We start from the raw sequence: 26,101 nt of genomic DNA on the forward strand, positions 1-26,101 counted from the left end.
GCTGGAGAACAGTAAAAGCAGCCATCAACGATGCAGCTGAGAGCAACGTCGGGTACGTGGGACGGAGTCGACGGAACGATTGGTTCGACGAGGAGTGCCAGGAGGTTTTGGAGGAGAAGAATGCAGCGCGGGCGGTCATGCTGCAGCAAGGGACCCGGCAGAACGTGGAACGCTATAAACAGAAACGGCAACAGCAGACCCGCCTCTTTCGGGAGAAAAAACGCCGCCTGGAGGAGACGGAGTGCGAGGAGATGGAACAGCTGTGCCGGTCTCAGGAAACGCGTAGGTTCTATCAGAAGCTCAACGCATCCCGCAACGGCTTCGTGCCGCGAGCCGAGATGTGCAGGGATAAGGATGGGAGCATTCTGACGGACGAGCGTGAGGTGATCGAAAGGTGGAAGCAGCACTTCGACGAGCACCTGAATGATGCTGAGAGCACAGGTAATGAAGGACGGGACAACGGAGGAAATGCCTTCGTCAGTACTGCGGAAGATGGAAACCAACCAGCCCCCACTTTGAGGGAGGTTAAGGATGCCATTCACCAGCTCAAGAACAATAAAGCTGCTGGTAAGGATGGTATCGGAGCTGAACTCATAAAGATGGGTCCGGAAAGGCTGGCCATTTGTCTGCACCGGCTGATAGGCACAATCTGGGAAACAGAACAGCTACCGGAGGAGTGGAAGGAAGGGGTAATCTGCCCCATCTACAAGAAAGGCGACAAGTTAGACTGTGAGAACTTTCGAGCGATCACCATTCTAAATGCGGCCTACAAAGTATTATCCCAGATCATCTTCCGTCGTCTGTCACCCGTAGTAAACGAGTTCGTGGGAAGTTATCAAGCCGGCTTCGTTGACGGCCGATCGACAACGGACCAGATCTTTACTGTACGGCAAATCCTCCAAAAATGTCGTGAATACCAGGTCCCAACGCATCACCTTTTCATCGATTTCAAGGCGGCATACGACAGTATCGACCGCGTAGAGCTATGGAAAATCATGGACGAGAACAGCTTTCCCGGCAAGCTCACGAGACTGATAAGAGCGACGATGGAAGGTGTGCAAAATTGTGTGAAGGTTTCAGGCGAACACTCCAGTTCGTTTGGATCCCACCGGGGACTACGACAAGGTGATGGACTTTCGTGCCTGTTGTTCAATATTGCGCTAGAAGGTGTTATGCGGAGAGCCGGGCTTAACAGCCGGGGTACGATTTTTACGAGATCCAGTCAATTTGTTTGCTTCGCGGATGATATGGACATCGTCGGCCGAACATTTGAAAAGGTGGCAGACCTGTACACCCGCCTGAAACGCGAGGCAGCAAAAGTTGGACTGGTGGTGAATGCGGCCAAGACAAAGTACATGCTAGCTGGTGGGGCCGAGCGCGACAGGGCTCACCTAGGTAGCAGTGTTACGATAGACGGGGATACGTTCGAGGTGGTCGACGAGTTCGTCTACCTTGGATCCTTGCTGACGGCTGACAATAACGTTAGCCGTGAAATACGGAGGCGCATCATCAGTGGAAGTCGGGCCTACTATGGCCTCCAGAAGAAGCTGCGGTCAAAAAAGATTCACGCCCGCACCAAATGTACCATGTACAAAACGCTCATAAGGCCGGTAGTCCTCTACGGGTATGAAACGTGGACGATGCTCGAGGAGGACCTGCAAGCACTTGGAGTCTTCGAACGTCGGGTGCTTAGGACGATCTTCGGCGGTGTGCAGGAGAACGGTGTGTGGCGGCGAAGGATGAACCACGAGCTCGCCCAACTCTACGGCGAACCCAGTATCCAGAAGGTGGCCAAAGCTGGAAGGATACGATGGGCAGGGCATGTTGCAAGAATGCCGGACAGCAACCCTGCAAAGATGGTGTTCGCTTCGGATCCGGTTGGTACAAGAAGGCGTGGAGCGCAGCGAGCTAGGTGGGCGGATCAAGTGCGTATCGATTTGGCGAGCGTGGGGCAGAACCGAGGATGGAGAGATGCGGCCACGAACCGAGTATTGTGGCGTGAAATTGTTGATTCAGTGTTATCTGTGTAGATGTTAACTAAATAAATGAATGTATCTAGCTAGCTAATAGTAAGAGTGGCTACGGATCATTCTGGTTAGCAAAAGGCAAACTGAACGTCACCAATAGTATTAATGTCCACTTCGAATAGATTAATTATTTGAAATGGGCATCAATTCTATCAATGACGCAGAATGTCCGTTGGATCACATCCGAGATATTATTGCGTCTATGCCATATGAATTATGACGCGGCTTTAAGCAAAAAATGCCAAAATGTGATACCACCACTACAGGTTACGCCTTTGGTTTCCATCATATGGGCTAATGGATTATGCCCTCCCATCGCGGCAAGGTCGCATAACCAAGGGGAGGGTCACTTTATGGCCCTTTTTATTACATCAATAACATCGTCCCAGAAATTTATCACTTCGTTCTTCACACCATGCCTTCTCTGATTTCCAACGAACGCGAACGGCTCCTTCTGATATACCTCGGTTATGCGATCGGATTTCTTCATTTCTTCCGCTAACAATCTCTCTCTGACGACATCCAGAGTCAGGTTTTCCTCTCCCAAGTTTTCCAACGCTGTAACCAAAGGGTCGTAGCTCTCAGGAAGGGTAACGAAAAGCTGGGACACCAGACCACTGTCTTGAAGTTTCGCTCCTGCCGATTTGAGTTTCCGGATCAGCTCGTCGAAAATCTTCAGATGGTCCTTGATGCCATCTTGAGCTTTGCGAATTGCTTGCGTATCAGCGTCTGCGAGGAAACCGACTTGTTGGCGTAGATTCCCTCCAAAGTGGCCCAGATGTCCTTCACTGTTTCCTCCTCCCGGATAACATTTAACAAGTCGTCTTGGATAAATGAAATTATCAGGTTCACAGCCTTCCCGCCCATTTCTTTAAATTTCGGAAGTTCGGCTTCGACGGTTGGCGCATCCTTTTTGACCGCGTCCAGAAATGCGGCTGACTTCAGTAACTTCTCGACTCTAAATTTCCAGTTCTCGAATCCGGCACCGGCGAACTGCGGAATCCCGTGTACCAATTCTCTGCGCGTAGGGTCCTTAACCTCTTGAAGCGGCGATTGAAACGCAATGGTTTGAACCTGAGAGAGACTCGCGAAGAGGAAAAATATCAACGTCATATGCAGCCCAGATTCCCCTCTCACGAAACGTCAAATGCAGCCCACCGTTTTTAAGGCTGAAAAAGCGAAAAGTATTGTGTTGAAAGTAAACTGTTATTAAAAACCTCTGTCGGCGGAGCAGTTTTTTTTCCAAAGTTGCTGATAAATCTAAGCAGAAGATTAATTATTTCTTATGTCTGCTACGTTTGCTGGCATGAAATTTCACTCAAACGGCTATTTATGATTCGATGTGATGCAAACTCAATCATTTTTTGCTGAAAGGTACATGTGAGGGTTTGAACAGCATGCGCATAATTGGTATAAACACAAAGTGGAATAAGAAAAAAACTAAGCAATCACAGAAAAAGAAGACCGTCTTCGCGAGTCTCGTCTCAGGTTTGAACTAGGAAACTTATATTTAGGTCTTTACAGAACGAAGCTTAGATTGGGAATGAACAGAATTTTCACTTGTTAGTCTGTTTCAACAATTGGGTATTGCGGCGCTCATTTTGAATTCACATCCTGCGGCGGCGGTAACGCGCAGAAGATATGCGCACAATTCAAACGCATCGTCAAAATTCAAGTAGGCTTGGATTTTTTCGTTCTTCATGGACGCAAATGTTTGAAATTTGCTAAATCTGAAACATTTGGTGATTTTTATTATCACTGCGACGGTATATCGACATTTTCAAATAATCACATTACGTGGATTTATCTTGCAGATCACAATATATTGCAATAACTAGGGAGATAACTAGATTAAAATTAAAAAGGATGATTATTTCGATCTTCAACAAGAGTCGTTCCTTTACCGCATCATTTTGGAGGGTGCTGTCGATACCGGTGATCTCGTGGGTTATTCTCCAGGGTAGGACAGTTTACCAGAAAATGTTCGACAGTATTTTGTGTCCCGCATGCCTCGCACTGGCGGTGGAAACTGTCCTCTGTGCTACCGATGAAGTGAGACAGCCATGTATGTCCGATGTACGATGTACGATGAAGTGCTGAAGCTGAACCTGCCCAGAGGAGTCAAGATTGTCGGTTTTGCGGACGATGTAGTGCTTGTAGTGATCGGCGAATCACGGGAAGAGGTGGAGGTACTGGCAACGGAGGCGATAGATGCCGTGGAAAATTGGATGCGAGAGAAGAAGCTAGCGTTGGCCCATCAAAAGACTGAATTGGTTATGATCAGTAACCGGAAGGCAGTACAAAATGTGAGCATCATGGTCGGTGAGTGCATCATAAACTCGAAGCGAGAAGTGAAACACCTGGGCGTGATGTTGGACGACCGTTTGAATTTCAACAGTCACGTCGACTACGTCTGCAATAAGGCGACAAAGGTGATATCGGCCTTATCCCGAATTATGCCTAACAATTCTGCGATTACCAGTAGTAAGAGGAGGCTACTGGCGAGCGTGTCAACGTCGATCATCCGGTATGCAGCTCCAGCGTGGTCGGCGGCACTGAAGACAGGACGAAATCGTGCCCAGTTGAACCGTACGTTTAGGCTGATGGCAATGCGTGTAGCGAGTGCGTATCGAACGATATCATCGCACGCCGTGCACGTAATAGCCGGAATGATTCCTATCTGCCTTCTACTGGAGGAGGATAGCGAGTGCTACAGGGATCGAGTCACAGGGAGAGGCCGGAACAGAGCGAGAGCCAACACGCTTAGTAAATGGCAGCAGCAATGGAACAACGCAGAGAAGGGCAGGTGGACTTACCGACTGATTCCAAACGTGTCGATATGGACTACTAGAGCGCACGGCGAGATTAATTTTCAACTGACGCAATTCCTGTCTGGTCATGGCTGCTTTAAGCAGTACTTGCACAGGTTCGGCCACGCAAGGTCACCGTTGTGCCCTGAATGCCGAGACATAGAAGAAACACCAGAGCACGTAGTCTTTACTTGCCCACGGTTTGCACAGCAGCGAAGCGAAATGACTGCCATCGTCGGAGACGACGTGAACGTGGAAAATATCGTCCTAAAGATGTGTAGTAATGAAGGTAAGTGGAACGCGGAGAACCGATCTGTTGTTCAGATTATGTCAACACTACAGCGGACATGGCGAGAGGAGCAGCGTCAGATGACGTAGGCAGCCCTGCCGAACGAAGAAGGGCGCCGGACTGTTTTCGACACTCTAAAAGAGCGGACGAAGGGAAAGTGATACTGCTCGGTTCCGGGAGATATTCCTTTGCCGGGGAACTCTCCGCCGGAGTAGGCTAGATCTACCGCCGGGGACTAGCTGAGTAGACGCGACGTAGCACCGGTCCCGGGTCGTAGGAGCACCAGTGAACCGGAAGTTAGCCTCCACCGGAATCGCTGGACTGACTCCGGCACCCTACCGGTCGGCCCGTAAAAAATTGAAGAGCAGCAGTAGCAGCAGCAGAAGAAGAATCGGTCTCGGAAGAACTTCCATCGCCGGGGAATTCTTCGTCGGTGTAGGCTAGGTTCACCGCCGGGGACTAGTTGAGTAGACGTGTCATAGCGACGGTTGAGGGTCGTCGGGGCACCAGTGAACCGGAAGCTAGGCTCCACCGGAATCGCTGGACTGACTTCGGCACCCCTCCGGTCGGCTCGTATCGTAGAAGTAGAAGAATCGGTGTCGGGAGAAATTCCACCGCCGGGGAACTCTCCGTCGGTGTAGATTAAGTCCACCGTCGGGGACTGGTCGAGTAGAATACGTCGGAACGCTGGTATTGAATAGTCGGGGCGCCTACGAACCGGAAGTTATGCTCAACCGGAATCGTTGGACCGACCTCGGCATCTTACCAGCTGAACTATGGAAAGGAGATGGTCGCCGTAACCGTACGAGTGCGGGCTTTGTATGAGCTCAGAGTGGTGCACAAACTGGAGCCGAAGGGCTCAGAATGTTGCATGTAGGTACTAACAAATTGACGGGTCGCCAAAGGGCGAAAATAGGTATTAAGAAATTACTAACGAGTGGAGCCGAAGGGCTCAGCATGAGGCACGTCGTTGAACGGTTTTAAAACTGCTAACAGGAGCCGAAGGGCTCAGGAGCCAAAGGGCTCAGGAGCCGAAGGGCTCAGGAGCCGAAGGGCTCAGGAGCCGAAGGGCTCAGCATGTAGAATAACAAATTGAAGTGGTGCGCTCAGCACGTTGTCCTCCCCTTCGAAGTAATACCGGAAGGTAGTTCCGGAGGGTGATGGTGATGGTACTAAACCTAGGAGAGTGTTTTTAGTGGGGAAGGCACTAAGTGGATCCCACACCGCGCCAAAAATTACACTGGCATGAGCATGAACATATACAGGCCAGTCTATGAAGATTTTTAAACTCCTAGTTGCATGAGAAAAAAAAAAAAAAAAAAAAAAAAAAGCCATGTATGTCCCGTACGCAGCCCAGAGAGGACGACCTGTTCTCGGCGAGTAGGTTGGTCTAGCCATATAGTCGTGGCAGTGGCGCAACCAAGGGGTGGGTTTTGGGGGTCAAAACCCCCCCCAGAGCCGAAAAATTTAAAATTGCTAAATATTCTTGTGAAATTCAGCACTACACATCTTACAACTACAAAGCAATATCTTATTTTAGTTCGTATGAATAATGTGAATGTTAGTAATTTTCAGTTATATACTTTTAAGTTGTGTGGTTTTATTCTTAAACTCTTTGTGGAGTTTGATAAAAACCAAAATTAACTGGTAAATACTACTATAACATGCTTATAAATAACAAAAATTTCTAACCTTTTTAAATCAAACTGAAAGCGTTGTGCCAATAGTTGGAACATACGAATTCCTTGATTTATATAAAAAGGAGAAAAACATATCAGCGAATGCTATTGAAGTACTTATCTGCCGGTGGATGCATTTCGGTTCCGTAACAAATTTCAAACAATTTTGAGATGGATGTGGATCATGAATTACGTTCAATTTATTGGGTAAACCATACAAATCGGGGGTTCGTTCGAAAGAAGTTGGAAAAATGTGCCCATTAAAAATATGAACGCATTGGCGTCCCACTGCAATAGTAAATCAATATGCTTTTTTACAAAGTCATCCAAAAACAGAGTTTAATGTTCGTATTAAAAATCTAAGGTATCACAAATCACATATTTGGTCATAAAATCATCACAATGAAAGCAGAACTGATTTTAACCTTTGAAATCGATTTTCTAGGATGTCAATCCTGCAAGATGTAACAATTAGTCTACTTCCGGCTGTTTAGATTTAAAATGCTGATCTATTTTCGACCTATTGCAACAATAGTGTCAATGATTGCTATAAAAAATTGCTGCGCTCAGCGATTATTCTCGAATTAATTTTCATTGTTAAAAATCTCCAAAACATAATTAAAGCGCAAGATAGAAGTAGAGCGGTAGAATGGTATCACACTTATGTATTGTAATTTTTCTATATTAATTTTACAATCCAAATAAATCCATTCCTAAAATGTCTTTTGAAATTTGTAAAACCCCCCCTAGAATTAAATCCTGGTTGCGCTACTGAGTCGTGGTGTTTTTAATTTTGCGGAGGAACAACCCTCTGTTACGGTCCGCCGTCGCTCCTTCAATCAGGACTTTACGTCATTACGGGGAATCTTTCTTGATAGTGATGGGCTGTTACGGCCGATGCCAGCGAGTATGTCAGCTCGCTCATTGCCGAGGATGCCGCAGTGACCGGGGACCCACATGATTGTGGCTCTAGTGGACGGGCTATCCAAAGCTGCCTGGATTCTTGGTATGTAAGGGTGTCGGTTGCTCGGGTTCACAATTGCAGACAGGATACTGTCCGAGTCACTGACGACCAGCACCGATTATTCGCAGGGCTATAAGTATCAGCTTCAGCCGAGAGAACGGAGCGCTGACCAGGGACACTGTGATAAATTTTTACAGTGAATGCCGAGGCCCACCCGCTCCGCCAGCTTGGAGGCTTCGGTGTATCGGACCTCGTGCCAATTGAATTTTCTATTTAATCCCTCTCTGAAAGCGGTCAGTACTTCCGTGGGGTTGCACTGTCTCCGGGAATGGGTCTTAATGCTTTGGGATATTTGTGGTCTCTTGGCCGACAAGCTTCTGGGTCCGATTCGATGGAGCCCGGCGACCAGAGGAAGCTGGCTGTTGGCTACAGCGGCCACACCGGCTGCACAAGCTGAGTCAACAGGAGTGGAAGGTAGCAGTCCAGAGATCGCCCGAATGGTGTTGTTGTAGGTCGTCGCCAGTATTTTCAGTCGGTTAACCTGTGCAAGGCTGGTAATCTCGATTCCATAGAAGAGTCGGCTACAAATTACTGCGTCGACCACCCGGTGTCGCTGCGCATCCGTTTGGAGGATATACTACGGATCAAGTTGACACGGTTAGTACAACTCTTCTTGATCGCGATAAAGTGGTTGTGGAAAAAATGTTTTCGATCAAGCGTCACTTCCAGCACCTTAAGGATCTTCTTCAAAGCGACCGTCTTTCCGTTCGCCGTGGTCGGTGTTTTTGGAGGGTGGTGATTTGAGTTGCAGATGTGAAGTCTTGAGCTCTTTTCGGGGGCGATGTCAAAGCCCGTGTTGCCAGCCCATTTGGTGACGGCATTCACTGCCGTATGCATCTTTCGACGGATTGAACGGGGATGTATTCCGGTGACAAGGAGCATCCGCGTATACTAGTATATATACCCCTTTTGGCAGAACCAGAAAAAGCCCATTCAAGGCTACGAGAAAGAGTATTACTGAAATCACAGAGCCTTGAGGCACTTCGGTCTTCTCCCTCATGACCTTAGATCGGTGATTTCTTATCAGGACCTCGAAGGTTCGATTAATAAGAAAATTCTTAATAAAATTCAACAGGTTACCGGATACTCCCCATTCTTTAGGATGCTGGGGGCCCAGGCCCGGTTATATGCCTTGGCAAAGTCGAAGGATACGATTTCGACATGTTCCTGCGCCTTCATTGCGTCGTCGAGGATACTTCCGAGGTTCGTTAGGTAAAGTCCCGGTACCATACCCTGGCCGGAATACGTGTTTCCGGTAACCTTGTGAGCCATTGGACTCAAGGTGATTAGCCAACGATTCGCCATCCTTTCTGCAATTTAGCATGCACAGCTCGTGAGTGCTATCGGGCGGTAGCTGGAGGTACTATTAGCCGGTCTGGAGCTCTTGGGAATGGGGACTACAAGGCTGTGCTTCCACTCTTCTGGTAGCGTACTAGAAACGCCACAAGTCCATTCTTGATTTATTAACTCAAGCAGCTTGTTTTTTTTCCACTGCAGCCAAAGTGTTTTAGCATTGGGTATCCTAGTTCGTCTGATCCTACTGACTTGCCCTTGACCCTGCTCAGGGCATAATAAAGTTCTGCCATGAAGAAGTGTTGGTTGAAAGTTGCCCTTGGTCAGGGGGGATGGTATTTAGCAATAACGGATATCCCATGAACATATTCCGCGAGGGCATCCGCGATCGTCTGTGACTCCCGGCTGGTTACTCCGTCGATCTTGAGGGAAAAACATTTCACTCGGCGTTTGCCCTGAATGCTGTTGATTTTCCTCCACAGCTCCGAAGATCACTGGTCCTCATTTATTGTGTCGAGGAAGTCGGCAACCTCTCCGGGCCCAGCTTGATGAGTTCGGCTCCGATACCATCTTTGCCAGTGGCCTTATTGTTCTTGACCTGTTGAATGGCATCCTCAACTTCCCCCATCGTGGGAGCTGTTGGTATCCACTGTCCGCTGTGCAAACGTAGCCATCTCCTTCGATGTCTTGACCTTCTATGCCTGTGTTCTCTGCACAATGCAAGTGCTCATCATAGTGCTTCTTTTACCTTTCGGTCAACTCGCGTTCGTCCGTCAAGATGCTCCCATCATTATCCCTGCACATTTCAACCCGCAGCTTGAAGCCTTTACGGAATGCGTTGAGCTTCTGATAGAATTTCTTGAGAACGGTACAGCAACTCCATCTCTTGACATTCCATCTGTTCTAGACGGCGCTTTTGGTCCCGGAATAGGCGAATTTGCTCCGACAATACTTTCGGCAGCGTCGTTAATGGCTACTTTGAATGTCTTCCAGCAGTCCTCGAGCTCGCCCTCATCCGGCAACGCTGCCTCAAGATGCTGCGTACACACTCAATCACGATTTGCTTGACCGGTAATTTTTTGTACAAGGTGCGAATTGTAAATTGTAAAAAATACCGAACTTTCAGCTTTTTGATTGAAAATTTGTGAGGTTCAGTAATAATTTCTACTTTTTACTGAACTACGGTAGCTGTCAAACCCAATTTTGCAACATTACTGAACAGGCCGAAAAGTCAGTAAAAGCAAATACCGACTATAGGCCTTTTCATGTGACAGGACCGTCTATGCATTTGTTTACATCGTTGGAGGACCGGTGCAAACACGAGGCTGTCATTTCCATAGAAGACCTGTCAAAGGGTTGTCCGACATTTCGCGGTAAACCATTGCGCGGTCAACCATTTCGCGGTGCACCATTTCGCGGCTTGTATCATTTGGCGGTTTACCGTTTTGCGGTTAGTACCATTTCGCGGTATGACATTTCGCGGTCTATACCATTTCGCGGTGTGGGTTTTCCTATGAGTTGCACTGAAAATTGTTGGCATTATCACTAATAACATTTTCATCGGTGATTTACCCTTCTTTTGAACACAGGCAGTCCTTCAAATTGCACTGTTAAGATATATGGAACTTCTCGGTACAAACCGCGAAACGGTACACCGCGAAATAATACTGACCGCGAAATAACATGCCGCCAAATGGTACCAACCGCGAAATGTCGTACCGCGAAATGGCACGCCGCGAAATCGTATACCGCGAAGTGGATTACCGCAAAATGTTATACAATCGACTTACGCATGCGGGAATAGGCCAGGAGAAGTGGATGAACTTGTCATACATTTTTCTGTCAAATCTCATACAAAATCTACTTTTTCTCTGACAGAAATTCACTCTAGGTGAACCACTTCCCCTGGCCTATGTGTCAAATGAGAATCTCCTGCTGTAGAATCATCCGACGCCAGGAAATACGTCTTTCACAACCAAATTTTTCCTGCATCTATTTTGCGCTTTCTCGTGGTAAGTAGTCAAAGTTTAGTAACAAACTCAACTTTTTTGAACAACCAAAAAGGCTCAGCACGATTTTAACTGCTTACGTTGGTAAATTCGGTTGGTTTCCATACAAGAGATAAATTCATCTGCATCATTGAGTTTGCCTCTTGTATGAAAACCAAACAAATAATAATGATTGCCGGCATCTGATTGTTGCAGTCGTACTAGATTTTACCAAGGCGGGCGTCGGTACCGTACATCGTTGATGACGAATAAGTTTGAGCGCAGTTCCATCATCTCCAGCTAGTGGGCGAAATCAATGTTAGCGCCACGATAGGTTCTGTCGTCAGTTATATCGGAGAAGTGCCTCCAACGGTCAAAATGTGGTCTATTTGAGATTCTGTCTGCTGAGGTGATCTCCAAGTATGCCAAAAATGGAGCTACGAATGGACATATTCTTGAAGGCGGCGAAATCTATCAGTCGTAGGCCGTTCTCGTACGGGCGCTGAATTATCCAATCATCGTTCTTAACTCCTCCTCCTGGCCAATCTGTGCGTTCATATCTCCTATGATGATCTTGACATCGTGGCTTGGGCAGTTGTCGTACTCGAGTTCGAGCTGTGCGTAATATGCGTCCACGGTATGGTTACCTCTAAACGTTCGCATCATTGCTCCTCCGTCCAACACGCCACATGAGGCGCTACAATTCTGAGATCGAGAACCTTCAGTGCATCGGAGAGTATGCGTGGAGATGCTCACAATTGCGTGGAGATGCTCACAAAGTTGAGAGAATGACAGTTCCATGTACCGAGTTTCCAATCACTAATCTATTTCCGTCGCTGGTCTTTACCGATGGTTTTCGACCGTTTTTTTTTTCTCTCGTTGACGTTCCGGGGTTGGTTTCCCGATCTTGCCTAAGGTTGCCAGTACCGTAAGGAAGTAGGGATAGGAGTTGCTGGGCAGGAGGCAAATAACCACACAGAGAGGTCTATTTTATTCCTGCAGTAATGCAATCCGACGTGTAACAGAAGATCATGAGCTTATTTGCTATTGTTTAGTTTCATATGGGATTATAGACCCGTAAATATCTACAAAAATCCCAAACAAAATTAGATCAAAAACGATTTGTTTCTTTAGCAACACCCTTCATTAAGGTTTAAAGTTTTCACTGTGAGATAATAAGTGTGTACATACATTACAGTGCTAACGCGTTTGAAGCTGAAAATTTCATAGAACACTATTTTTATGGGTAAGGATGGTAAGAAAGATATGGGAGATTGGGATTTCAAACATTTTTAAATTTTGAATTGCCCTAATGGCACACAATTATGTCTCGCTAAATTTTGACTTTTTCGATCCACTCCCTACCTTCGAAATTTTTGTGAAGTTTGTTACGCTATGCCCGAAAGAATTGTGTATTTGAGCAACCAGTCTTAAGTAGGTACCAATGACCGTGATGATCACATCAGGGCGCTTTTACTTTGATTTATGGTGATAAGCCATTGTTTTCGTTTGCATGTATCAATTTGATGCAATCGTACGCTTTCGTTTGCGATAGCACACTTATGAAAACTACTGCGATAGTCTATTTGCAAAAGAAATCCGTAATATTCGCAATAGTGATAACTAATACCAAAGCAGACTTGTTCATGTTTTTGAAGATGTCTTTTTGTTGGAGCTTCATGCAGATATTTTTTTAAAAACTTGGATGTAGATATATAATTTTCTGGAAAATAGTGCACTGTGTGGAGAATTGGAAGAATCATTCTAGAGAGTACTTAGAATTTTGCGAAACTGTTTTCGGGGGGAATGTTATGAATAGCTGGGAGTGCTTACTTGACTTCGCTAACATCGTTGTGTCGACTGTAGAGTTCCCAGAACTCCAACCATAGCCTAGTCACCGTGATCCATGGCTTTTGCAGTTTTGTAACAACCGGATGCAATTTGCTCACATTGTCCAGCACGTTAAACTTGGTGATCATCACACGTCCTTCATGGCAGGAACAACAGTTCATCAGAACTCTCAAGCAAAGGCGAAGCAACGTCAGTTCAGCTTTCGGTCCTTTTACTTTACCTGTTTCACCCGTTACCGTGGCTATTGTAAGCTTCAATATGGAATGGGGATGTGCTGCGTGCGGTATGCACAGACTTTTACAAACTACGATCGAATTTTCGGTAAGGCACACTAAGGCTTTCATGAACGCTATCTCCAAATCACGGTTGTTACTGATCCACGGCCAATATTGCAGGAACAATCGACATATATAGTTGATGTTGGCCTGATGTACTAAAATGTCCTGGATGAACCACGCCGATAGAATCCCCGCAATGAACGTAAGCTCCTCCACGATTGGAGCTTTTCGCCCTTCTCCATGCTTCTTTACAAAAGTCTGATAGTTGATGCCAATTCCACTGTAGATAGCTTCCATGCGGTCGAGAAGCATTTCCAGAAACTTGCTCGTGCGGGCAACTTTCCTAGCCTTTTCCGATTGCCGCAGCATCACCTGAATTGCGGAGAAGAGTGTTCTTTTTTGGAGAGTGGAAACCAGTGCGCCATTTTCGGGTTTATCTTTTAAACATGCAATCCGAAACTGTTCCATCAGTGCAGAAAACATGTATTCGCTTCCTGTTTGCATGGTTTCATTTTCGTTCTGTTTGATTGGCAGTGTTTGGCGCTTTTTCAACCCGTTGGGGTCCTGATTTTCTCGATCGTCGTCGTCTATGCAGAAATTATCGGTCAAGTAGCGCATCTTCTGTCCGGATTTTGTAGGTAAGTTTTCTGTAGACGTGGTTGACGCTTGCTGGAGTGGGGTAGTTTCCATGAGATTGAGGAATGATTGGAAATCGCAAACCGAAGTGTTATCCGACAACAGTGTTAGCAACGTTAGAAACCGGAGGCATGCAATTTGGTATTCTGAAAAAGAAATAAAAGTCAATATTAGAAATTAAAAAATACTACTACTAGACGCAAAAAACGCCGTCAGGAACCGTAACCGGTACTTGGCTGAACAGATAGTGATACAGGGCAGCGAGAGCTGCAGAAAAGCAAATCTACCGCAATAAGGAAATTGAGATTACTGGCGTAGAAGACAGCATTGAGCCTTTATTAGATATATCGAGTACTTTTAAAGGTATGGGAGGACGGGAAATTCCTACCGATTGTTTGGATAGCTTCAAACGCCCAATCTGCATTCTGGAATGCGCCAATTACAGTGTGATTATCCTGCCGAAATCGGCGTACAAAATATTGTACCACATTTTGATGAACAGACTGGGAGCTCTTCGAATACGCGGTTCCATGAGGACCTATCAAAAACAGACCAAATGTTTAACTTAGGAATAATCTACGATACAATCCATACACAAAACGGGGTTGGTGGTATAATGGCTACCGCTTATGCTTCATAGGGAAAAGGTCATGAGTTAAATCACAGGCCCGTCTCTTTCCTCGTACTTTGTAGTTGTATCTTTTACTTGCTTATATCTTCCACCCTTAATCTATCACAGTTGATCTATGCGTTCATAGCATTTGCTAGAACCAGAGACGGACAAATATCCGTTTCCCTACGCTTCCATTCTTTCATCATTATAGCACGCCTTTCTTTGCGTCTGATGCATAGGCAGTCTGTTAACCAAACAACAGCAAACATCTCTGCCATAAAATTACCACCCCTACACCTTCACGTATGAACTGGCGTAGATGCAGGGGTATATCCGGTCTACTGTGGGAGCCAGTTCTAAGTGCATCATCAATTCCTCCCCCTTCTCCTCATTGGTCTGCATTCTAACATGGCAGGCGCCATTGTGGCCACTAGAACTCATACGCTGAGGGTGTCTCCTAGTCCAAAGCAGTCATCTGGTTGGTTCCTTGTGTAAGTGCAGCTGATCTGGCGATACTGGAGTAGCATCCACGGGCGGCCAATCAAGCTTAACCCTCTCTTTTCCATGGTAGCACAGGTGATCCAACGATTTTCAACGAACGCGGATTAAACCGAATTGGTACGAGTAGCTCAACAATAATTGGAATAAATTTATACGCTCATTTGTCTTATCAAACATCGAAATAAGTGACCTAAGGGTCAAACTATTGAAAAACAATCAACTAGCTATTGAAAAACAATCAAATTTTTTCATTGTGGTTTTGAATAATATAGCTTATTTGAAACTACTTTTGTTCAAGCACTTTTCTAGAAACGCCATTTTGATAGTTAAATTGTCGAACAAAGCTGTGAGAAAGAAAGGGTTAAGCTCAATCTTCGATAAAATCCAGACACATAACTTGCAGGCTACGATTCACTGGAGATATATGAGCTGTGACAGATAATGTAAAGATATGGATTTCCAACGAAACCAATTAGGCTGATACGTGCAATGCTAAGTGGTTTGAAACCATGTGTTCGGATTGCAGATGAGCTGTCAATCCTGATTGTGATGTTGAAAAAAGTATATTACACATTCAAAGTTACAATTCATCGAGCTTCTTGGCATCGAATGGAGAGCAGCAGTGCAGAACCAGCTATTCGATCACAACGTAGTATTAGATTGGGGCCCAGATAGCCGTAGCGGTAAACGCGCAGCTATTCAGCATGACCAAGCTGAGGATTGTGGGTTCGCAACCTTCTGGATACTGGGTTCGCCGTAGAGCCTAGCGAGCTCGTGGTTCATTCTCCGCCGCCACACACAGTTCTCCTGTACTCCGCGAAAGATGGTCCTAAGCATCCTTCGTTCGAACACTCCAAGTGCTTGCAGGTCCTCTTCCAGCATGATCCATGCTTCATGTCCATAGAGGACCACCGGTCTTATTAGCGTTTTGTACATGGTACATTTTGTGCGGGGGTGAATCTGGAGCCCATAGTAGGAGCGACTTCCACTGATGATGTGTCTCCGTATTTCACGACTAACGTTGTTATCAACCGTTAACAAGGATCCGAGGTAGACGAACTCATCAACTACTTCAAAAGTTTCCCCGTCTTTCGTAACACTGCTTCCTAGGCGGGCTGTGTTGCGCTCGGTTCCGCCTATCAGCATGTACTTTGTTTTTGACGCATTCACCACCAGGCCGACTTTTTTTGCTTCACGTTTCAGGCGGGTGTACAGGTCTGCTACCGTTCCAAATGTTCTGCCGACAATATCCATGTCATCCGCGAAGCAAACAAATTGGCTAGATCTTGTGAATATCGTACCACGGTTATTGAACCCGGCTCTCCGCATGACACCTTCTAGCGCGATGTTGAACAGCAGGCACGAAAGTCCATCACCCTGTCGAAGTCCCCGGCGGGATTCGAACGAACTGGAATGTTCGCCCGAAATCTACACGCTATTCTGCACACCGTCCATCGTTGCTCTTACTAGTCTTTTAAGCTTCCCGGGAAAGCTGTACTCGTACATGATTTTCCATAGCTCTTCGCGGTCGATGCTATCATAAGCCACTTTAAAATCGATGAACAGGTGATGCGTTGGGACTTGATATTCAAGGCATTTCTGGAGGATTTGCCGTACAGTGAAGATTTGGTCCGTCGTCGAGCGGCCGTTTATGAAACCAGCTTGATAACTTCCCACAAACTCATTTGCTAGTGGTGAGAGACGACGGAAGATAATCTGGGATAGCACTTTGTAGGCGGCATTCATGATAGTGATCGCACGATAGTTTTCACATTCCAGTTTGTCGCCCTTCTTGTAGATGGGGCATATGACCCCTTGCTTCCACTCCTCCGGCAGCTGTTCCGTTTCCCAGATTCTGACAATCAGTCGGTGCAGACAGGTGGCCAACCTCTCCGGGCCCATTTTGATGAGTTCAGCTCCAATACCATCCTTACCAGCGGCTTTATTATTCTTGAGCAGGTTGATGGCACCCTTAACATCCCTCAATGTGGGGCAGGTTGGTTTCCTTCATCCACCGTGCTGATGTAGTCACCTCCTTGGCTGTCGTGACCCTCTGCGCCTGTATTCTCCGTGCCATTCAGGTGTTTATCGTAGTGCTGTTTCCTCCTTTCAATCACCTCACGTCCGTCCGTCAAGATTCTTCCGTCCTTATCCATAATCATTTTAGCTCGCGGCACGAAGCCTTTTCGGGATGCGTTAAGCTTCTCGTAGAACTTTCGCGTTTCTTGTGAGCGATGTAGCTGTTCCATTTCTTCATCGGTTCTCGTTCGTCAGCCTGTGGGCGCTGAACTTTCCAAACGTCGGTCGGAACTCCTCTTCCTGGCCGACCTGAGCGTTTAAATCTCCTATTATGATCTTGACGTCGTGGCTTGGGCAGCGGTCGTACTCGCGTTCGAGCTGATCGTAAAATGCGTCCTTGTCATCATCAGTGCTTCCGGAGTGACATGGGGACTAGACGCTGTTGTGAGTCGCTTCTGTTATGGAGCACAAACGCTTTAGGTTTAGGGTGCAGAACCACTTGGGCACTTCGATGATTCACTTTGGCATGGAGGGTTTTTCTCGACCGAATTGTCTGAAACTTTGCAGAAAGAGGCACTTCAGTAAGACACATCTTGTGGCCAAATATGAGCTTTGTAGCTTTTAAAAAACCCCCCTGCCCAAGTGAATCAAAAGTGCCAAGAATAGGATCCGGCTCCCTACTTGTTGTAACAAGTAGTATCTCCCACCGAGCAGGAGCACTGCCTCTCGGTGGTGGGCAATAAATCAATAGTTGACGTTATAAGTAAAGAGTCGTTTCGTTACTCGGCTGCCCCTTCGGGACCACAATAAAATAACACAACGTAGGGCCTGGTCAACCCTGGACGAAACACGAATTGTATCTACTGAATAACTTACCTTTCTGTTTGTGGTCCGAAATTGCTTTCATGATCAATCTGAGAAGTGGCTCCAGTTTCAACTCCGACAGTACACCGGTAATAAGTTGATTACCGATCTTATTGGCGACCAGTACGTTCAAAAGCTGCATAATATTACCGGTGACCTGGCGAAGTAAACGCTCGTCGTAACTTTGATACAAGTCGCCATTCAGTAGATAAATTATCCCGCCAATAACAGCCTGATAGGGAGATATCAGCTCACATATATCGTCCTCTTTGTACGTCAGACATCGCATTAACAAATTGCACACTTCCGATACCATCAACAGAGCGGATTTTCCCGGATGCAAAGGCACATTTGAAACGCAGCTGAAAGTTCAAGAAATATTAGAATGTCATTTTACATAAGTGTGTTGAATTGGAACATACTTCATTAAACGCTGCAAGCAGCACTTCTCGATTAGATGTTCGGTTAAACCCGGTGCCAGGTCGATCAAACAAGAGAATATCATGCTGTAGCTTTTGACTACGTCGCAAGTCACCACCTGAATTCCATCGAGTTCTCCAATTTCTACTTCATCACGGGTGGTGAAGCTTTGAAGGGATTCCAGAGATTGCTCGAAAAACCTATGCTTTCTTAACACCGTGAAAAGTGTTTCAATGGCATCTACATCTTTCACACTGCTAGACACTTTGTCACACGGAATTACATACTTGTGCAGAGGTTCATCTTTGTCCCCCTTGTGTGATAGTAAATTTATGAGCAATCCAGCAGCAGATTCCTTAACCAGACTGGCTTCTTCCGGATCCAGAATCGTTTTGATGCAACAAGCGTGCATTCCACCGGGTAGATAGATACACTCCTTAATTATCGAGTGCGCTCCGGACAAAGATTTTGCCATTTTTGCAAGCACATTCCAGGCACACGATCGAATCAGTATACTAGTATGGCTGCACTGTGATGCGATCACCTTGAAGTGTTTCGATTTCAGGTGAACTTCTCGCATTTGGTCTAACAGCAAAGATATGACCATCAGGCAATTCTTTATTATCGTTGAACCCGAATAGGTAAGCATTCCAATGCGCGCAATGTACGAACACAGTTTGTTGATGACATGGTTGAGAAATTTGTTCTCGAATTCGATCAGTTCACTAAGTGCTATCACCCTCGCCAAACTGATCAACGAGAGGACATTTCCGATGTGGCACTTTTGTAGGTCATTATCCAAACGGTTCGTTATGATTTCCAAAAGTCTGTTCAACAAGTTGAAATTGTGTTCCCGTTTGACCTTCATTTGAAAACCTTCTTCGTTGATAAGCAGGCTTGCTACATTTGGGTTATCGCAAGCAAGAGCCGCTTGCAGGACAATTTGGATGAAGTCTACGTTTTTCATGAACAGTTCTTCGGAACACGTTTCCGATTTGAGCAGTTGAATAAAAATGCTCGTTTGTTCAAACAACAGAGTCACTATCCAGACCAATACGTTCTCGTATCCAATTTGTATCAAATCTCCCAGTAAACTGAGCACATCGATGAGTAGCTGTTCATCGGCTGGAGTGTTGGGCGGAGTTAGAATGAACTTTTTTAGATGCTTTACGATTGAGTTGTGTAAAATTTGCTCTCTCATTGGCAATATTAGATTACTTTCTAATCCTGACAATCCTATGGACACTTCGGCGTGGGACACCGCTGTCGCTATAGCTTTCAAACTGTTGCGAAAAATCTCATCTGTTTGAGATGTTCGAATCATATTCAAGTCTTGCTTTGTGAGGTGAAGGACTCGATCAAATTCCAAGGAGCCATCATCTAGTTCAATAACTCCATCCTCATCTTCATTCTCCTTAGGTGACACCAAGTGAGGGGGCAGCACATTATAGTCCACAAGAGCGCCATCCTCTTTGCTAGAGTCAAGTGTTTGCCGAGATCGTTTAGCATTTATCATAATATTTTCAAATGCATCGAACCATTGACTTGCGAACGATAATCGTAAAAACTGCCAAGCGACCTGACGATAACTCTCCAAATAGACCATGTTTTCCACGGTGTGATTCATGCTTTCTAAATCATTAATGTCCTGTTGTTGCATTCGAGTGGTTGCACATTCCATGCCACATGGTCTGCTTAATCGTAAAATGGTGTTCCCTTCTGCAGTAAATTGCTGATCGTCCCGCTCTTCATCGATGAAAATCTCTTCTAAGTAGCTCAACTCGTCGAATGGGCTATACTTCCAGTGGTACTCGCAAATAAACGGAATTTTGTAGTTCTTACATATCGCCGGGAGCGAAACGGTTTTCCCACACCCTAAAGTGTATTCACTGAACAGCAACAGGAACAAGAGTGAACAGCAATCCGGTTTAAAAATTGGCAAATGATGAAAACTCAACAATGATCTTACAATCAAATAGTATACGTTTACATCGTCCGCCAAAAATCTTCGAAACTCAGGAATGGCAAAGCAAAGCTTCGTCAAAATACCAACTGCCGGTACCGCACTGTCCGGGTAGTCGAGGAAGTGCTGCTCGCGCAAAGCATTGTCCAGCACCTGCAATATAAACGCCCATCCGTTAGCTTTATGGATGATCTCGCAAAGAACGGGATCTTCAGCCATGGCGTTCAGCTGGACGAGGGCACTCCGTCTGATCCCAGGATCGGAATTTTCCTGCACCAGTGTATCCAACAGGGGCTTGACGGCACTTATTTCAAACACATCCGTAGAAAGGTGCTTGCCAACGTCATACTTGGATTTCGTCAAGCAAATGGCATTGGACAATGTGTCACGGATATGCTCTATGTTAGGTGAATACTGATGTGCGTTCGGTGCAACGCTCATGAGGAACAGCACTCGAGTTAGGGCTTCCTCGCGAATATCGGCGTCGTCCTGAAAAAGGTAGCGTAGATTTCCTCGGAGTAAGTCAGTCGCTGAGAGTTGAGAGTCCGGATGGAGTAGGGCAAATATAGCACGTGATAGTGTCGATTGCGATTTTATTATGCCAGCCGTTTGCAGAAATGGTAGTACGGGGATAATAATATCTAGAAGATCATTCCATCGTTCTAGTAGGAATGAGCGCGAGTTCAACACAAACAGGAGAATTGTTTCTGCTTGTTGTTTGATCTGAAATGAAAGAAGACGTGGAGTGGATGTAAAAAAAGATTAACTACAGCTATTAAATAATGACTTGAATAAGTTAAAAATGTGTATCATGATTTAATACACTTGCAATCTTCCCTTGCCTCAAACAAAGATCGGATAACCAACTTCATCTGCCCTAATCATCAGCGCCATATTGTGTTATAATTTCTAATTGAGCAGCCCATCGCATGTCAGCCCTTGTCTTACTGAATTATTTTTTACATACGCCATTGAGACGTATATATTTTGAAATCGCCGCCAGGTACATAAATCATCTATTTTGTATGGAAAGCTAAAATTTAGTCATTTATTTTATCTTACGTGAAATTTAGGTATTCATTTTAGCATAAGTTAACTAATATCCATTAAATTATCTCAAGCTATTCTAGAGATTTGAAGAAATATCTGTAAGTTTGAATTGTATCTGAAAGCTCAACAATGTTCAACCCAATGTCAATCAAACAGTCAGTTCATTCTCTTGTTAAAAAAATTCCATTGATTTTTGAGAGAAAATGATCGTTATTCATTATCAAATTAGTTTAAGGTGAAAATGAATCGAAGCCAAACCTCAAATTTTCAAGAGTTCAAATATTAATAACCGAACATCTATTTGAGCTGAGAACTTAATCGATTGGTCATCATCAGCAAGTGACCAATCGATTATATTTTCAGCTCAAACGGATATTCGGTTCTCCAGATTCGTGCTCTTGAAAATTTGAGGTTTGGCTTCGATTAATCTTCACCTTAAAAAAAGACCTTTTCGTTATTTTTAAATTTAACAAAAAACCCAAATAGAACTTGAGGTACACCAGGGCAAATTTTTTAAACGGGTAGAGTAAGATGAAATGCAAAATTTTGAACAAGATGTCAATAAATGTTATCAATATTTTTTTCCCTAAAAGTTTATTTCATACGTAAACCCAATGTTTGTCTAAGTTCAATTCATAATAAATGTGAAATTCTCTTTACCGTTTATCCCACCTCATCCGTTTCAACTTGCCCCGGTGTACCATGTGTAAAATTTCAATACAAAATCGTGAAGAAATATATTGATATACCGAGCGTTCGTCAATTTTCAGTTCATCTCAAAATCACGTGATGTGCGACATGTTTTGAATTTGGAATTATTTGTTGAGTCTGAAAAATATTATATGTACAGTACTGACCCGATTTTGTCAGCCTTCGATTTTGTCTGCCCCCGATTTTATCTACCCCCGATTTTGTCAGCTTTTTGACCCGATTTGTCAGCCTATTTCAAATTTGTCAAAAAATTGTTATAGTCATGTTTTACCACGTTTACATTAAAGTTGATGATGATGTTTGATGTCATGCACGCATGGGCGTAGCCAGAGGGGACAATGGCAATGCCTTTTATTAAGTGTTAAATATAAGGGAGGGGGAGCCCCTGATAAACAAAACTGGCTACTCCCATGTCCATCACCCTCTTAAAAGTCCATGTAACCATGTAACACGTCAAAATTTGAAAAACAGGAACAAAATAAAACGACCCGATTTTGTCAGGTTCCCCATTTTGTCAGCCTAAAATTCATCGAGGGGCTGACAAAATCGGGTCCTTACTGTATATATCGAGCTTCTTCTGATCCTCTGTCCACAGCTTGTAAACTAAAATCCTAAAATATTTGTTCATGGTCTGGACATTCCGATACAAACTTTAAATTAAATGAAAACTTATTGTTCATTACCACACATACAAACACAATCAAACATTCTATACATCTAAATTAATCTAAATCTTAATTGAAATAAACATCATTGTTTTATTTATCTGGTTTTATATCAAGCTTATCAAGCTAATTGATAAAACCTCGCCAACAATATTTACTCGGTTCATGACCGCTTCTCTCCATCCTCGACTGCGAGGTGCATGGTGATCCTGGTCAATCCACCTAACTTGCTGCGCCCCACGCCTTCTTGTACCAACCGGATCCGAAGCGAACACCATCTTTACAAGGCTATTGTCCGGCAATCTTGCAACATGCCCTGCCCAGCGTATCCTTCCAGCTTTAGCTACCTTCAGGATACTGGGTTCGCCGTTGAGTTCAGCGAGCTCGTGCTTCATCCTTCGCCGCCACACACCGTTCTCCTGCACGCCGCCGTAGATCGTCCCTCTTGTTGCTTCGCGTTTCAGGCGGGTGAACAAATCTGCCACCGTTCCAAATTTTCTCCCAATAAATGTCCATGTCGTTCGCGAAGCAAACAAATTGTCCGGATCTCGTGAAAATCGTGCTTCGGCTGTTAAGTCCGGCTCTCCGCATGACACCTTCAAACGCAATATTGAACAACAGACACGAAAGTCCATCACCTTGTCGTAGTCCCCGCCGAGACTCGAACGAATTGGAGTGTCCGCCCAAGATCTTCACGCAGTTTTGCACACCATCCATCGTTGCTGTAATCAATATTGTGAGCTTCCCGGGAAAGCTGTTCTCGTCCATGATCTTCCATAGCTCTACATGGTCAATACTGTCGTATGCCGCCTTGAAATCGATGAACAAATCTCGAAGACTTATTCAAACAGACACAAGTCAGAAAAGTATACAAACTTACTTTAACAATCCTACGTGTTTCGCAGACGAAATTCTACACGTTCCGCTCTAAACCAACTCGATTTTTCACTTTTGGAACGTTTAATTTCAGGATTTACAAAACGACGAAAGTAAGATTCTCCACTTTCGCAACCTAACCACTACTTTCGCCGCTCCGTTGTATGGGAGACAAAGTGACTTAACCACGAATCAAAACAAAACACTACTTGAGTCGATTTTACACTGGTACAAAAACGTCGTAAGTAACTGATTGAAACGGCTTATCATTTTGTCATACATTTTTTGTGGGAAGTGATAGGAACTACCTTGAGTTTTAACGCGAGCTGATTGCATGCAAAATTTAAGCGATGTACACGGCAAAAAAAATGTTAAAAAGAGGATTTATTTTAAAACAGTTTTAGAAGAAAGGTTGTGATTCTTCTTAATTAAGGTAAGTAGTGTTTGATCCTATGGTCGCGTTGCTTGCTCTTGCTGGGGCGGGTAATGCGGACAGGATCAATCGTGTTGCGCGTCGCTCGCGCGGCACGATAGTATATAAGAGTCGCGGATCGCGTGATTAGTGTTAGTAGTGTTTGGTCCTTTGGTCGCGTTGCTTGCTCCTGCGGGGGCGTGTGATGCGGACAGGATCAACCGTGTTGCGCGTCGCTCGCGCGGCACGATAGTATATAAGAGTCGCGGATCGCGTGATTAGTGTTAGTAGTGTTTGATCCATTAGCCGCGTTGCTTGCTCCTGCGGGGGCGTATGATGCGGACAGGATCAATCGTGTTGCGCGTCACTCGCGCGGCACGATGGTATATAAGAATCGCGTATCGCGTGATTAGTGTTAGTAGTGTTTGGTCCTTTGGTCGCGTTGCTTGCTCCTGCGGGGGTGTGTGATGCGGACAGGATCAACCGTGTTGTGCGTCGCTCGCGCGGCACGATAGTATATAAGAGTCGCGGATCGCGTGATTAGTGTTAGTCGCGTTACTTGCTCCTGCGGGGGCGTATGATGCGGACAGGATCAATCGTGTTGCGCGTCACTCGCGCGGCACGATAGTATATAAGAATCGCGGATCGCGTGATTAGTGTTAGTAGTGTTTGATCCTTTGGTCGCATTGCTTGCTCTTGCGGGAGCGGGTGATGCGGACAGGATCAATCGTGTTGCGCGTTGCTCGCGCGGCACGATAGTATATAAGAGTCGCGGATCGCGTGATTAGTGTTAGTCGCGTTACTTGCTCCTGCGGGGGCGTATGATGCGGACAGGATCAATCGTGTTGCGCGTCACTCGCGCGGCACGATAGTATATAAGAATCGCGGATCGCGTGATTAGTGTTAGTAGTGTTTGATCCTTTGGTCGTATTGCTTGCTCTTGCGGGGGCGGGTGATGCGGACAGGATCAATCGTGTTGCGCGTTGCTCGCGCGGCACGATAGTATATAAGAGTCGCGGATCGCGTTATTAGTGTTAGTCGCGTTACTTGCTCCTGCGGGGGCGTATGATGCGGACAGAATCAATCGTGTTGCGCGTCACTCGCGCGGCACGATAGTATATAAGAATCGCGGATCGCGTGATTAGTGTTAGTAGTGTTTGATCCTTTGGTCGCATTGCTTGCTCTTGCGGGGGCGGGTGATGCGGACAGGATCAACCGTGTTGCGCGTCGCTCGCGCGGCACGATAGTATATAAGAGTCGCGGATCGCGTGATTAGTGTTAGTAGTGTTTGATCCTTTGGTCGCGTTGCTTGCTCCTGCGGGGGTGGGTGATGCGGGCAGGATCAATCGTGTTGCGCGTCGCTCGCGCGGTTAGTAGTATTTGATCCTTTGGTCGCGTTGCTTGCTCCTGCGAGGGCGAACGATGAACACTTGTTCGGCATACAATTCATTTATCGAATAATATCGCGAATCCGGTCAGGCGTGAATATATCAAGGATCGCATCATCAACTAAAGATGGCTCTCAGATCCTTACCTTATCCCACTAACCCAATATCACATAACATAAGTGGAACTCGAGCTCAAAAAGTGGCACCCACTTTAATATTTGCATGCTGGTATAAGGACATCGGAATGTCAAAAGTGTTATACCACCAATACATCAATCGACATTGCACATTGGGCCAGACTGCAAAATTAGGAGAAAAAAAAATTGATTATGAAGATGATTTTTTAGAACAAAACTGTCTTCGGCAAAAATGTTACATATGATGAGGACTACATTTTGACATTCAGTGACATAAGGGTGGTCCAACAAAACATGGAAATATTTTTTCCAACTTTTATGCTTCTCAAGCTAGCGCTTTGAACTGTTATATAAAGTTGTTCTCTGTAAAATTTTGAACAACTTTGCCCAAGATGCCAACCTTGTAAGTCTACTATGGCCCTTGCTATGGCGCTTTCAATGTTGCAGGGTAGGGTTGTCCATAAAAAATTGATATTTTTCCCATGACTTTTTTACTTCAAATTCTATCAAAATTACGTCTTCTACAAAGTTTTAGAACCAGTTTAAACGCGCATTTTGGTGAAAGAGTTAAGTGATTCTATTTATTTGTTTATGAAATATGATCAGT

At 45.3% G+C, this 26,101-nt stretch overlaps 1 protein-coding gene across 1 annotated transcript in view; it reads right to left on the reverse strand.

The window, feature by feature from the left end:
• Positions 1-26,101, reverse strand: part of LOC5575087 — a 60,213-nt gene that overhangs the window by 5,158 nt on the left and 28,954 nt on the right. Inside the window, exons 6-8 of the mRNA XM_021854115.1 lie at positions 18,295-20,978; positions 17,885-18,234; positions 12,944-14,021 (exon numbers count right to left, since the gene is read on the reverse strand). Coding sequence (XP_021709807.1) covers positions 12,944-14,021; positions 17,885-18,234; positions 18,295-20,978 — 4,112 coding nt within the window. The remainder of the gene's footprint in view (positions 1-12,943; positions 14,022-17,884; positions 18,235-18,294; positions 20,979-26,101) is intronic.

Source organism: Aedes aegypti, chromosome 3 (genome assembly GCF_002204515.2).
Source record: "Aedes aegypti strain LVP_AGWG chromosome 3, AaegL5.0 Primary Assembly, whole genome shotgun sequence".
Lineage (NCBI taxonomy): Eukaryota > Metazoa > Arthropoda > Insecta > Diptera > Culicidae > Aedes > Aedes aegypti.